Here is a 13767-nt window from a genome sequence, read left to right as displayed (position 1 = left end):
TATTTATTGAAGTGAAATTGATTATAATTATTTAGTATATTATATGTAAGTGTTATCTTATCACCTATAATGGATTTGCCCGAGAGACTTTGTGAGAAAGGTTTTTGTTGTTAGTGCAATTAACAGACAATATGAAGTACAAACAGTGAACACAAAGTAAAAAGGTATATGATCAATAAAATTGTTTTGGTGTCATTTTTAACTCAGTTCCCCGAAGGCATCAACTTTAACTTTTTAAACTTAAAGTTGTGATGTTTGTCTGGTAGGTTCCCAGGTTGGAGCCCAATAAAGTTTGCAGAAAGAGATCATCTCAACTTATATTCATGGTCATGGGCCAAATTTGTCAAAACTTTTAAACAACTTCTTCTGACTGAGAGACAGCTATGGAAGCATCACATTTGGCTGACAGGTCTCGGGAAGGAATCCTAACAAAGTGTGCAAAAAGAAAATGACCTTGTCCCGGATTAAATGTCACAGGGTCAAGTTGTCAAAACCTTTAACCCATTTCTTCTGATTCACAAAACAAACAGAAACATGATATTGGGCATGTAGATCTCTCAAGTGAAGCCTGACAAAGTTTCATAAAGAAAATTCACTTTGAACCATATTCAAGGTCAAATTTGTTAAACATTTAAAAGATTTTGTTAATTAACCAAAAGACTATGAAGCAAGATATAAAGGATTCTTAGGTCAAAGCCCAGCAAATAAAGAAAGACCCCTGAAACAATAATGTCCAAAATATTCTCATTCTTGATCTTAGCATAAAGTTTAACAGAATTCCATGATGTGTTTATATGGAATCAGTTGATGATTTTCTATGGCCTCTTTTGCATAACCCAGTTGAAACGGTACAGGCGATCTGAAATTATTCCACTAACTCTTTCGAGCATAAACCATGAACCAAAATTAAGATAACATCCATTTCACTCATACGAAAGAGCATTATGCTTCCAGAAATATGTGCATGCACAAACCCTGCTTTATACCGAAATTCTGAAAACTAATGATATTCAGCGGGTTAGTTTTGGACAGATATGGCGGGTTCAACCAGTCCAGCTGTTTCAAATGATTATGCAAAAGAGACCTAAATACAGAATGGATGACCTTGGCCTTGACCTCCTGAAACATGATGTCCACAGAATACTAATTAATTTGACCAAAACATGCCAAAGATTGAAATTGCTAGTTGCTCACAAAGAAATGTGACAGGATGCAACGGACATGGACAATGCTATATGACCCTCTACTTTTTAGGGGAGGATGCATGAAAATGACATTTTTCTATAATCCAGTTCATATCTATTACTATTCAGAGTGAAATTAATGAAGTTAAAGTTGATTGGATGTGCCCCATTTTAATGTCATTCGTGTACATAATTTTGTATTTGTGTTGAAAATTGATTGCATTTGTGATGAACATTAATTACCAGATGGGTGATGCAGGCCTGTTGCACCTCTTGTTATCCATGCAAACCTTTTCAGAAGAATGTGCGTTCATTACAAAAATAACTCAACTGAACAGGTAAATGTCAAAATTGATCGTTTTTTTCCCTTTACCTATTTTTAGTTACACGTATTTTGAAAAGATATATACACGTAATATATAACACAGATCTACGTTCTGAAAATCAAAATCACAGCATAAAGTCAAAGGTCAAATTCCTACAGTGTTTCTGAAGTGAATTGTTACCAGCAACTTACAACTAACAAAACAATGCAGTTCAAGTATTTTCTGATATATTTTAATCCAATTTGAAAATTTTGTTGATGATGGATCTCTCTGATCTAGTCACATTTGGATGCCAGAGATCTACAATCAGTACAGCTCTCCATTGGTCTTGATCTCCCTCATGCACTACACTGTGGAGATGGGCATCATCAAATAGGAGACATGCACCCTGTCTCCACTGACTGCAAGATCCAGCCACACACAAACGACAACTCTTTGGTGTTACTAAACCTACAAATTCAATAAGCCATGAGTTCACTACAAGAACTGGTACTTGCTATTAAGCAATGCAAGAAAAAAATTATTATTTACTTTACTAAATTTTGTCTAGTGGATAATGAATTTTAAATATATAACAGATATGCCTGTGGCTTAACCTAATTAATATTACATCATTAAAATCATATTCTAATTTACAGAGGATCTACCTGGTAATCATATTGAATTTTCAATACTCTAAATATTTTTGTACAGAATTATTTTCTTTAATGTTTCTTTTGATTACATCTTCATAAATACTTCAAGGGTAACACAATATATATTGACTATTCAGAATACAAAAAAAACAATTGGTAAGTGTAACAAATTAGTGCAGATGTAATTGTATACAAACACCAGATTAAATTTAACTTTTCAAATTTCATTATAAGAACTGAATTACCTTATAATTGTTAACTTACCTAAATGACACCTTAGTCTGATGTTTGTGGGACCATAATGTTCAGTAATTACTGTTCCTGGTTCGATAACAGAGAAAGCAATATTTGCAAACACATTTTCAGTCATGACAGAGGGAAGAGAGGAGACAATATTGAATGTATTTGGACACAAATCTACCATGTTCCTTTGCACTTTACCCTGGTTTACCAAGTGTAAAACTTTCCACTGACCGTCAGGAGTGTTGTTGACTTTCCATAAGGCACAGGGATTTGAGTTCACCTTATAAAATTCTTCACAAATCATCTTGAAATTATTTTCTAATTTTTCCACATCACCTGCAAAGTGAAAGCTAGAGGTCCACCATGGCATAACTGTCAAACCATTTAGGTAAAATACTTCTGGTTTCTGTGAAGAATTTGTAGGAATATTCTTTTTAAGTGAATTCTTTATCCGTTGCAAATCGTGATTATTTGTCTCGAGTTGATACATATCTTCTAAACGATGTGTAGCATCTGTCAAAACTTTGTCGTACATACTGCATCTGACACATCCTGGGCTTTCACATTTTTTTAATGTTTCATCAAAATTTAATCGTATCATCCTTTGGAACACAATCCGATTTCTAAGAAAATATATTAAAGATACCGTGAAAACCAAAAGTGCGATAATTATTCCAAAATTGTCCATTATTTAGAAAATGTAAACATGTGCGCGTAATTTTGATAGTAGTGGGTGTTGGTAAATGGGCGCTGACATTTGCAAAGTTGTATTATGGGTGTTCTCTGGAGTTTTCAATAACTTGACACTTGAGGTATTCCAAATGGTTAGTTAGTTACCATTGGCTACCGCTTTATACAACATGGCGACTTGCAGCAAATCGCAAAAATAGTCCCGTCAAAATAAGCGGATTGATATTTTTTAGATAGAATTTGAGAAAACTCTGCATCAGAACAACCAAAATAATATTGGAAATGTCAACAAGGTATACAATGCATGTTTGATTTGAAATTTTTATCACATATTAACAAGAGGAAAACGAAAAAAGACATGTCGGAATGACGCACTTCATGCACGCATTGATATAGAAGTAGTAGTAATGTGGCACAAAAAAATGAACGGTGCCCGCTAGAAATGAATCTAAATAATATTTAAAACTTAAAGAAATCTGGAAAGATGGATGATCCAAGATTTGAGTGGATCGGGAAACAAGTGTCCCTGGCACTGGACATTAAAGAAAATGACGTGTTTGAAGATCTTCTTGAAAGGGATGACGGTGAACAGGAACGCGAACTTGGGAAGTTTCTGAACGATACGCCAGAGGAACATGAATCTTCTATTCTCTTCTACAAAATCATACGAGAAGAGGAGGAAGAAGTTGAAGTAGAATGTGGTAAACAATTAATTTGATCATTTGAATTATTTTTGGTTAAGTGAGATTTAATTGATAGTTTTCTCAGAGACTAATATCAGTCCTTGTATTGCATAAAATACCATGCAGATTGATCCCAACTTTTCGACTTCTACATCAGACAATACACAAAAATAATTTTGTGGTGACTTGTCGATAAAAAAGTGCCCATGTCCTAAGATGATTGGGATATATCCTGAAATACTATTTGATGTAAAATAAAACTGTGTTGTCATAACACCAAACAGTCCATCAGACAGTCTTATCCCTGATTTGTATTGTAACTATATATAGGAGCCTAAGAAAACTTGGGAAGTGGATGAGCCACTCCAAGTCAAATTTGAACACAGGAGTAGACTGTGACCAGTTTTCATCCTGTTGCATCAATCCAACCAGCTAAATTATCCCCTTACATTTATATACATAAAGTGCACCGTGATCAAGCTGTCATTTGTACCTGCATTTTATTGATGAAACATTAATTTTAAGTTATTTGATAGCTTATGGTAAACTACACTCTTTAAGACAACCAACTGTTTTTCCAGCAAAATGTCATATACCATTTTATTATCGACCATTATTCATGCAGTTACCAAATAACCTTTCTTTGTATTGGTATGATAATCAATACTGAGGTGCACAAGACAAATGTTATGTTTACATATAATTATTTTGTCAATAGGAACAGGAACTGACATTTAAATTATCCCCATATATATCATACTATTCAATTTGAGTGCAAAAAAAAAAAAAAAAACATTTTGATATATCCTATTTGAAATATTAAAAAAAGGTAAACTGCTGAGAATCAATTAGACATATTCTGCTTTCATTTGTGTGTCAAATATAGAAAAAAAAACCCAGACTTTTTAACTTCCTGGCAATATGTCAAGATACATAATCGGTATTTTTCATATCGATATAATTATATTGCCTGTTTCGGTACTATCGATACTTTGATAGCTTTACACTAAAGGAATATCTTTCTATTTTGCTTTTTTTCCCCATGATTTAAAATCAAATACGTTTCATATACAACATAATTCATGAGTTGTGAACCCTTTGTAGAATCAGATGACTCAGAATGTGAATGGTGTTTTACTGGTAATTAGAGCACTTGTGGAAATCTTTGATATTTATTGATATGTTCTTTCATTTTCATCGGAATTTATGTGTTTGAACTTTTTTTTTTTGTTAAAGTTAATATTTGAAAATTTAAACAAGCTAGACTTGATTCACAATTGGTGTGACATGATTCTCAATTTGTGTGACATGATTCTCAATTTGTGTGACATGATTCTCAATTTGTGTGACTTAATTTTTTAGATGTGATTTTTCAGTGATTTTGACTTTTTTTTTTCATTTCATTTAGTTAAGTTCAGAAGCTTTTGGGATGATACACAATTAAGTGAATTAAATAAATTGATGATTTTATGTATAATTTATATTAATTGGATAATTAAGATGTTTGGGCTGTAATATTTGATAATTGTCATATTGCCATCAAATTGTAGATTAATTCTTGGCACAATATAGTTTTTATACAGACAGATGTACCTTATTATTTTTGCTATGTTTGAGGTGATAATAATGCATTGAACAGGAATTACAGTTAAGATACAAACTTTGAAAGCCTTTCCACCATCAAAGATGATTGGATATATTAAAAAGAAAGATCACATGACATTCAGTTTTTAAACTTAAAATCAATCAAGTATCAAATGAAGGATTATATTGAAATTTAAACAGTTACAAAAAATGTTGTTTGTTTTCAGTTAACAACCATACCAATGTTTTGTTTTATGTGCCTTCACAACTTTTTAGTTGCAATTATTAAGGAACCAAGTGTCAAAGTAGCAATTGCTGACATGTATTATAAATAATAATAATAATAATTAAAAAAAACAAAGAAAAAGTTGTTTAACTACCCAAAATATTTTAATCTTCTGACTGACAATAAATATTTGTGCCTTATAAAACACAGCCATGAAATATTGATTAAGAATTTGTAAATATTACCCATACATAAATTTTCCAGTAATATTTTGTCATTTTTCTATTTTCCTTGTGTGTATGAAAATTTGTAAAATAAAGTAAATGAAGAATTAAGTACCAATAATGTCATCAGTAGTCATGTACTGTTAACCTTGTACCAGTAATGTGTACACTAGTACAGACTGTTACCTAACAAAGTTAGTTGGCTGTTGTCCAAAAACAATCAGCCAGAATTTTCTGGCAGTGTAATTAATTGTATTTACATAGAACCACAATAGAATTTTGGTGTTCAATTCAGGACAAATTCAAGTAGACATCTTAGAACTTCGGACTTTTTTTTTCCTTATTTGAAAGCATTAATATTTATATATACATTACAAGATATTATATGATATATCCTGGAGACTTTTCATGTTCTCAAAAGCATGCAATTCAGGTGCGTATGCCATGGCATGAAGGTATTATTATGCAATAGTGTATATTTTTAATATGTTGAATTTAAATAGTTTGTTATTGATTCTTAAATTTCTTCAATATTTTTTTTTTTTTCAAAGAAGTATGTACCCAGTTTGCAGAATTCCTTAATTTGTGCATGGATTTACATATATTCTGAAGGTCATATAGTTTCAAATACTCTTGAAAATTTAATGGCAAGAATTTCCTGAAAACTTATGACAACAAACCTTTTTGTTAAAAACTACCAGTAATATCAAAAGTCACTGCTCTTGGAATATTTGTCTTTTTAATCTTGTATAATCATAACCTCATTAGTTTGTTACATTGACCCTGTTACTGATTATATTGACATTATTGACTTACAGAACCAGAGATCCCAAGTATTGAGGAGGAGGAAGAGGCTGGAGAGGGAGAAGGTGAGCAGCAAGGTGGCGAGGGAGAGGGTGAAGGGGGTGACCAGCCCCTCCCAGTCTCCTCACCCACCGGCACTGGTGAGGGGGAAGATCAAACGCCCAGGAAAGGAACAGGTAAATTTAATGTTTTAGTATTTAGTGTGATCATATACCAAGTTATTCATAAATTTTTATTCATAAAAAAATCTGTGTTTCTCTGTGTTACTTCTGTGGACTTTCCAGCTGTACTTATTCCAAAAGAACATGTAGAGAAATTGATGTTACTTTAACTTTTTTTTATACATTGATACTTGTGTTTTTAAAAGACATACATTGTAATACTACTCATGATGACTGCAGTTGTTTATTGTAAAGAGATAGCACAGAAGACATTGGCACTATTTAATGTCTTTTATCACAATTAGTTTGTTTTCAATGTATGTAGTTCAAGTTAATCAAGATTTTTAGATTGAATTTCAGTAGATGAGTTGAAACTGAAGTTTTATGGCTATTTATTTACTTTTTCTGAGGTGAGTTGCAATTTGTGTGTTATAGGTAAGAAAAGAAAGAAGGGTAAGGACACACCCACTAGTGATGAACAGAAGGATGAAGATACTACCAAGACACCTGTCCCCGAGGGAGAGGCTGCTGAAGGGGAAGAACAAGGAGAGGAAGAAGAACAGGAGAATAAGATACCAAAAACTGTAAGTCATATTACTATAGCAAATGTAGCCTCATTGTCAAAAAAACATCAAATATTCTGTGCAGTTGTTGTTTTAAAAAAAGAAGATTTTAAACAATAAGTGAGGCGGGGTTTCTCACCTGTACATTTTCACTGTATTTCATTTTTTGAAAATAATATTTCTGACATTTGATGTTCATTCAACTTAGCTTTACAAATTTGGCTGGCACATTGAGAAGTATATCCTATGCTTGGCTGTTGTTTTCACTCTCCTGAATCCATACCACTGTCACAAAATCCAGGATATGTTCTACTTATATAATTTTATAAAAATTTTAATAGCACTGAAAAGTAAAAATTGAACAGGTTTTTTTTATAATTTATGCTTTTGTTTATTTTGCATCTTTATATTTTTATCTCCAGAAAATCATCAAACAGAAGGTGATGCGTACATACCTATACATGTGTTACCAACACTTGCCTGAGGAGCTGGCTGATCAGGACTGCGTTTATTTCCTGAGAAACACCCCAGGCATGGTACCTCTCCCATCAAGTGCTGATGAGGCAGATGAAACACTGCCATCATATTTTGAGATTGGTATCCTCAACGGACACTCTCTTGTCATGTTGGAACAGATCATCTCACAGGTATGTGTAAATATTCTGTCGATACATTTAAATGTCAGTCATAAACCTTTATAGATCATTTTTCATATATGTCAGAGACCATAGTTGTGTTTTAACCTTTTTAGTAAAGGGAAGTAAGCTTGGAAAACATTCAGAATAGGTGTAGTTAAACTATTTTTAAATACTTCAAGCCCATTGTGAAATTCATGACTTGCCCATATTTTATTCAATCTATTTAAGATTTGGTATTCTTGAAAAAAGTGAATTACTAGATGTAGCCATCATAATTGTATTTTGAATCATTGTGATTGGTTGTATGCCTCAATTATAAATGGGTTGGGTTAACATATTGAATCTATTTCTGTCAGTTTTGTCCCATCCTACGCTGAGTCAATCACTCCAGTGACATCATTTATTAGGGATATTGAGCAATGTTGATACAAAGGTCAAGGTTGAGAATACCTTGGATGAACTAATGTTTCTGAGGTCAAGGTCACAAAATGCATTGCTATTTATAGAGAATTGTCAAACTATGATGCTTAATTGCATGAGGGGAAGATATTCTTGTATTAGACATTTTATTATGATAAAAGGGACAATCAAGTGATTTATTAAAAGACCAAATAAAATTTCACATAATTAGTGATGTCTTTGCACTATTTTGTATTTCATATATTTCATTTTTCAACATCACCCTGATCATTGTAGTATCAAATATATCTATATATTTATAATACAGTAATTATATGAAAAGTGTTCCCAGTTTATAAATTTGATTTTTCTATTTTACAGGTTTACATGCCTCTGTTGTCCTACAGTCAACAAAAGAATGGTGAGATGCGTAAGGAAACTAGTCCTCCTAGTCGAACAGATACACAGGCATCGGTGAAGACTGATGGCGAAGGTGATGGAGATGATTCCAAAGACAAGGTCAATGTAGCTGAGTCTCGTGCCAAGGCACTTCTTCGTGATGAGTTCCTCATCAACATGCAAAAATTTGCCTCAAGTATTAATCGCACTATACAACAAATTGAGGGTGAGGTGCGATTAGAAATCCCTGAGATTGAAATTGGTGAAAATGTAGAGGAAGTGCTAGCAAATAATGACTTAATGCAAGTGATCAGAGACACATGTGGTGATTGGGCCAAACGTATTAGGGGTGCCCTCGAGACACAGATGAAAAAGGTGCCCCTCGGTAAAGGACCTTTGGCGGAAATTGATTTTTGGCGGGAACGGAATGCAGCATTAAGTGCGCTGTCTGAACAGTTAAAGATTCCAAAGGTTGCACAGATGTTGGAAGTGTACAGTCACGTGGAGAATGACTTTGATGACATTAAGGTTGAACTCAATAAACTTTATGTTGAGGCTAAAGACAATGTCCGCTTCTTGTCAACATTAGAGCGTCACTTTAAAAACATTACCCACGGTGCCACATTTCAGGTTGTCATTGAAACCATTCCTTCCATGATGAATGCCTTGCGTATGGTGTGGATCATCTCACGGCATTACAATAAGGATGAACGCATGGTGCCACTGATGGAAAGAATCGCGTGGGAGCTTGCAGAGCGTGTGGCTCGTGTTATCAACATAAGGACCATATTCAAGTATGTTAGATGTATCTTTAGATAACATGAAACAAATTTTAGATTACAAATCAAGTATGTACTCATTGTGAAACATACATGCTTCAGTATTGTTATCAGAAACAACAGAACTGTAGAATCTCAAGAACATTTTAAGTTCTTCAATTTTACAAATCAGATTTCCTAGTGTACAAGGCTATTTCCAGCAATCAATACTGAAATTTTAAGAACTTTTTGGAATATAATTGCTAGAAAATTGTCTCCTGGTTTAAGTAGTTAAGAGATTAGTCATTAGAAAAATCTTGATAACATTTGCTAAGAGTGAAATCCTTAAATATTTCATTTGAAAGTTTTCGACTCTTTATACATTTGTTGCTATTCTGCTGAATACCATACTAGTGGATTAGATCAGAATCTTCTTTAGATTTTTACAGCAATATTTTAAAACATATTCATGTAGATTTCACATAATCAGGGTAGTGTGCTGTACACACTGATTAATATATTAAGACATTACAGGACAAAAATTAAGACTGAAGATGAATGTTAGAGAAGTGTTTTTCTACAACTGGCTTGTTTGTGTTACCTAGGGAGGGTACAGAGGAAGTAAAGAGGAAGACACAGGAGGCTAAAAAGATGCTACTGGTATGGAAGGAGTCTTACTTTGATGTGAGAGCAAAGATTGAAGCGTCTGGTCGTGACCAGCGGTGGGAGTTTGACCGACGAAAGCTTTTTGAGAGAACAGACTACATGGCCAACATATGTCAAAATCTGTATGACGTGGCTGAGGTAGGTACTCAAGAGGTCCGAGATCTATTGAACAGGTTTCTTTCTGGTAAATTGATCACATAACATGAATTACAACAAACTATTTCCTGTGGCTGTAAAACAGTTTAGTGTTAAGTATGAAAATGAGGTTTTTCCTGTCTATCTCCGAAAAGGGAAAGGTGGGGGATGTTGTAATAGCTCAGTTGACAGCCAGCATCAGACTTAAGATACTCATGTGAAGATAAGGGGTGTGTGGTTTGATGATTCCTATTCAGGGCAGTGTGTTCTTCTCAGCAGGCTTAGATTACAGTTTATTCTGTGCTGTATTGTCCTTGGTTAAGACACCCTATCCCACAGACTTTGAATGGCATGTAGTGGGCCTTGTGTATGTTGTTCAATGAGGTAGCCAGCACACCAACTGCTAGAAGGAGACCCCACTTCAAAATTATCTTGGCTCTTCAGGTGAAAATAAACCCAGCAAACTAAACAAACATTCTCAAAATGAATTCTTGGTATTTTGAATTTTAACAGGTACTGGAGGAGTTTTACAACATTTTTGGGCCAGAACTGAAGGCTGTGACAGGAGATCCAAAGAGAATTGAGGAGGTGCTTCTACGAGTGGATGCTTTAGTGAAACCCCTTGAGGAGGTAGGCTGACTTTGGAAAAAATTAACATTGTTGGCAGAACAACCAATGTAAGATGTGGAACGTGATTTAAATTGTTTTATGGTTTAATTGGTTGAGCTAAATGAGAAAGAGCAAAGAAAACAAGAAATTTTCATAAATCTGTGAGGTATAGTGGTTGGAAGGCACAGTGGTGACACATCCGCCTTTCACCTTGACATCCAGGGTCTGATTCCCCAAATGGATATGAAAAGGTAATGGGTCACATGCCATATGGATTTTATCCTGGGTACTCTGTTTGCTTCCCACATTAAGACCCCTCAAATGCTTCCACCCATGCCGACAACAGTGTTAAAGGTATGTTGAATAACTTGTTTTACAGCTGTTGTAAAATAATCAAAGTTCATATTCAAAAAAATCTTTCCAATTTCTTTCACAGGTCAGCTTTGATCCTTTCATGATAAACTACAGAGGTTCATGGCGATCAGAGATCATGGACAAGTTTGAAAAACAAGTGACTTCCATTGACGGAGAAGCCATCATGTTTATTGACGAGTCTTTCCAGTCCCTTAGGTCAGCTGAAGGTGCTTTTGACATGCTGCAGAACTTTAAACATATCCGATCTAGGGAGGCTATCAACGCTCAGATGATGCAGAAATTTAAAGATATTCTGGTGCAATACGAAAAAGAGGTATGAAAATTCTTATTTTTATGAAGCTCATTGCAATTGCAGAAGTTTTTAATTAATGTAACATAGCTAGATCAAGGATAGATTTGAGTAAACAATAAATTTGATTGTTTTCATTCTACGAACCAATTGTATAATTTCAGTCCTGGAAAGTTATAATGGGAAAATCAAGAGGTTGAAAAATATAAACGTAAAATTAAAAAGAAAAAAAAAATGTATTATTATGGTTATGTGTGGTCCAAATGTACATAATAGGCAGTAACAATAGCACATGAAATGATTAAAATATAATTGCTTGCTGGAAAATTGCTAGAATATTCTTGACAGGGGAAATTTTGGTAAGCACAGAGGTAAATGAGATGATTTATGATTTTATAAGTTTTGATAGAAAACTTTGGCATATTAAGTTAATTTTGCTAGTGTCCTGATCAAGCTCTGGTGGAGCTTTCACATAAGAATGTATTAAAAATTTCCCTAATATGCTGATTTATCAGATGTCTATGATTACTAATTTCTTATTATTTTATCACAGGTGTCCGCTTTAGATGACCTTTTCCAACAGCATCGTGAAAACCCACCACTTCACAAAAACCACCCGTCAGTATCTGGAGCCATCTTCTGGGAGCGATCTCTGTTCCACCGTATCAAACACACCATTGTACGTTTTCTCACCATGGAGGATATGATGCAGAGCGAGATGGGCAAACATGTAAGTATGCTGTACTTCATTGTTTTTATTATTTTTTTGATATTTAGATATATTCTGACTTCAAAAATATTTAGAAAAGTTTTGAACTACTTGTTACACATTATATTTGTCATTAACATTTTGGTCTGCATTCAAAATTAATTTCCTTTTTTCGTGTTTTAACATAACACTCCATCACACTCTTAACAAATGTTAGTCAAAGTTTGATTTAGGAAAAATATTATAAAGAAACTTTATTTGGCACAATAAACTTTTAAGCATTATCATTTTCACAAATTAACACATTGATGAATTTGTGCATCCACAATTATTGAAATACAAAAAAAATACAGAAACCGCATTTAGCAGCCATACTTTAACACCATACTGTCAGCTCTGAAATAGTATTACAATAAACTTCTTCAATCCTCTGTGATAAAGACGCTCCATAGCATTAAATAGATATGTTTCTCAGAAAAAGGTATTTTATTTTAAGTACTTTAATTGGACAAGTTTTTGTCACAAAAACAGTCATGGATAGTTAAATGTAAACAAAGGGAAAAGAATTTTCAACCTTTCAGACATATATCATTATGTTTGTCTTCAGGCACGAGCTAAGTACCTGAGTGTAGCCAAACAGATGAAACTGTATGAGGACCAAAAATATGAAGCCTGGAAAGAAAATGTTGAACTTGTCCTGCCATCCCTACTAAAACGAAACCTGCTGGTTAAACCACATCATTCACAGCTGACTCAGCAGGCCCATGATGACCATGGTGAAGCAGGTAATTAAACATTTGAATGTGTGGGTGTGTTTTGAACAACAAGTTAAGTGCTTATGTTACGGAGAGGACATCAAACATTATTAAGTATTTTGAAATGCTGCAATGTGTCCCAACACAGATATTGGATGGTGCAGTGATTTGTGGTTTTTTTACCCAGTTCCTATGATATGATTGGTAGTATGGTGAGATTCGTAGGGAGAGTTTAGAAAAAGAGTTCATTTTATATTGAAAGGTTGGTGTGAAGTGAAGTGTCTAATTCATTCAAATCAGTGGCTATGTTTTAAAACTCATCAAATTTTTCTTGTTGTTATTTTATTCTGATAAAGATTTGGATTTTATGATTTTAACAAGATGTCATATTTTAGCATAATAATTAACATTTCATTAAGAATCATATCTGTGAAAATCTGAAACATATTTACATATAAATATATTCAACACTTGTATTATTACAAAAACTCCTTGGTACAATAGAATATAACAAAGTTTGATAAACAATACATTTAATAATAATATTCAATTTTGTAGTATTACTGATGAACTTGAAACAAATATCAATACTAATAGATATGATGAAGTGATTTCACACACTTACACATATGCAATGTAAAACAACATTGAAATCACATTTTCTGTAAAATTACATTTATAATGTGATAAAAAAATACTTTAACTTTATTTC

General features: G+C 33.4%; 2 protein-coding genes across 2 annotated transcripts in view; one reads left to right on the top strand and one right to left on the bottom strand.

Annotated features, from left to right (window-relative positions):
- Positions 1 to 1620: 1620 nt before the first annotated feature.
- On the bottom strand, positions 1621 to 3064 carry LOC132548850 (aspartate beta-hydroxylase domain-containing protein 2-like). Its single transcript, XM_060212745.1, has 2 exons — positions 2410 to 3064; positions 1621 to 1960 (listed from the first exon to the last, which is right to left on the bottom strand). The coding sequence occupies exons 1-2, from the start codon at positions 2987 to 2989 to the stop codon at positions 1743 to 1745; spliced, it is 798 nt and encodes a 265-aa protein (XP_060068728.1). The 5' UTR covers positions 2990 to 3064; the 3' UTR covers positions 1621 to 1742.
- A 498-nt stretch (positions 3065 to 3562) lies between these two features.
- LOC132548837 (dynein axonemal heavy chain 10-like) overlaps positions 3563 to 13767 on the top strand; it is a 51244-nt gene continuing 41039 nt past the window's right edge. Inside the window, exons 1-10 of the mRNA XM_060212732.1 lie at positions 3563 to 3779; positions 6614 to 6775; positions 7196 to 7344; positions 7746 to 7970; positions 8742 to 9553; positions 10123 to 10321; positions 10832 to 10948; positions 11364 to 11615; positions 12145 to 12321; positions 12908 to 13085. Coding sequence (XP_060068715.1) covers positions 3563 to 3779; positions 6614 to 6775; positions 7196 to 7344; positions 7746 to 7970; positions 8742 to 9553; positions 10123 to 10321; positions 10832 to 10948; positions 11364 to 11615; positions 12145 to 12321; positions 12908 to 13085 — 2488 coding nt within the window. The remainder of the gene's footprint in view (positions 3780 to 6613; positions 6776 to 7195; positions 7345 to 7745; positions 7971 to 8741; positions 9554 to 10122; positions 10322 to 10831; positions 10949 to 11363; positions 11616 to 12144; positions 12322 to 12907; positions 13086 to 13767) is intronic.

This window comes from Ylistrum balloti, unplaced genomic scaffold, assembly GCF_031769215.1.
Source record: "Ylistrum balloti isolate Yb309-2 unplaced genomic scaffold, AGI_CSIRO_Ybal_v1 Utg370028, whole genome shotgun sequence".
Classification (NCBI taxonomy): domain Eukaryota; kingdom Metazoa; phylum Mollusca; class Bivalvia; order Pectinida; family Pectinidae; genus Ylistrum; species Ylistrum balloti.
Note: the sequence above shows the minus strand (reverse complement) of the source record. Positions and strands in the feature narration are given on the sequence as shown.

Excerpts from the sequence above, each read along its gene's own strand:
- LOC132548850 (XM_060212745.1), bottom strand. The coding sequence starts at position 2,989 with ATGATACGATTAAATTTTGATGAAACATTAAAAAAATGTGAAAGCCCA. Across the intron at positions 1,961-2,409 it reads CAGACTAAGGTGTCATTTAG|GTTTAGTAACACCAAAGAGT; the intron begins GTAAGTTAACAA and ends TTGAATTTGTAG.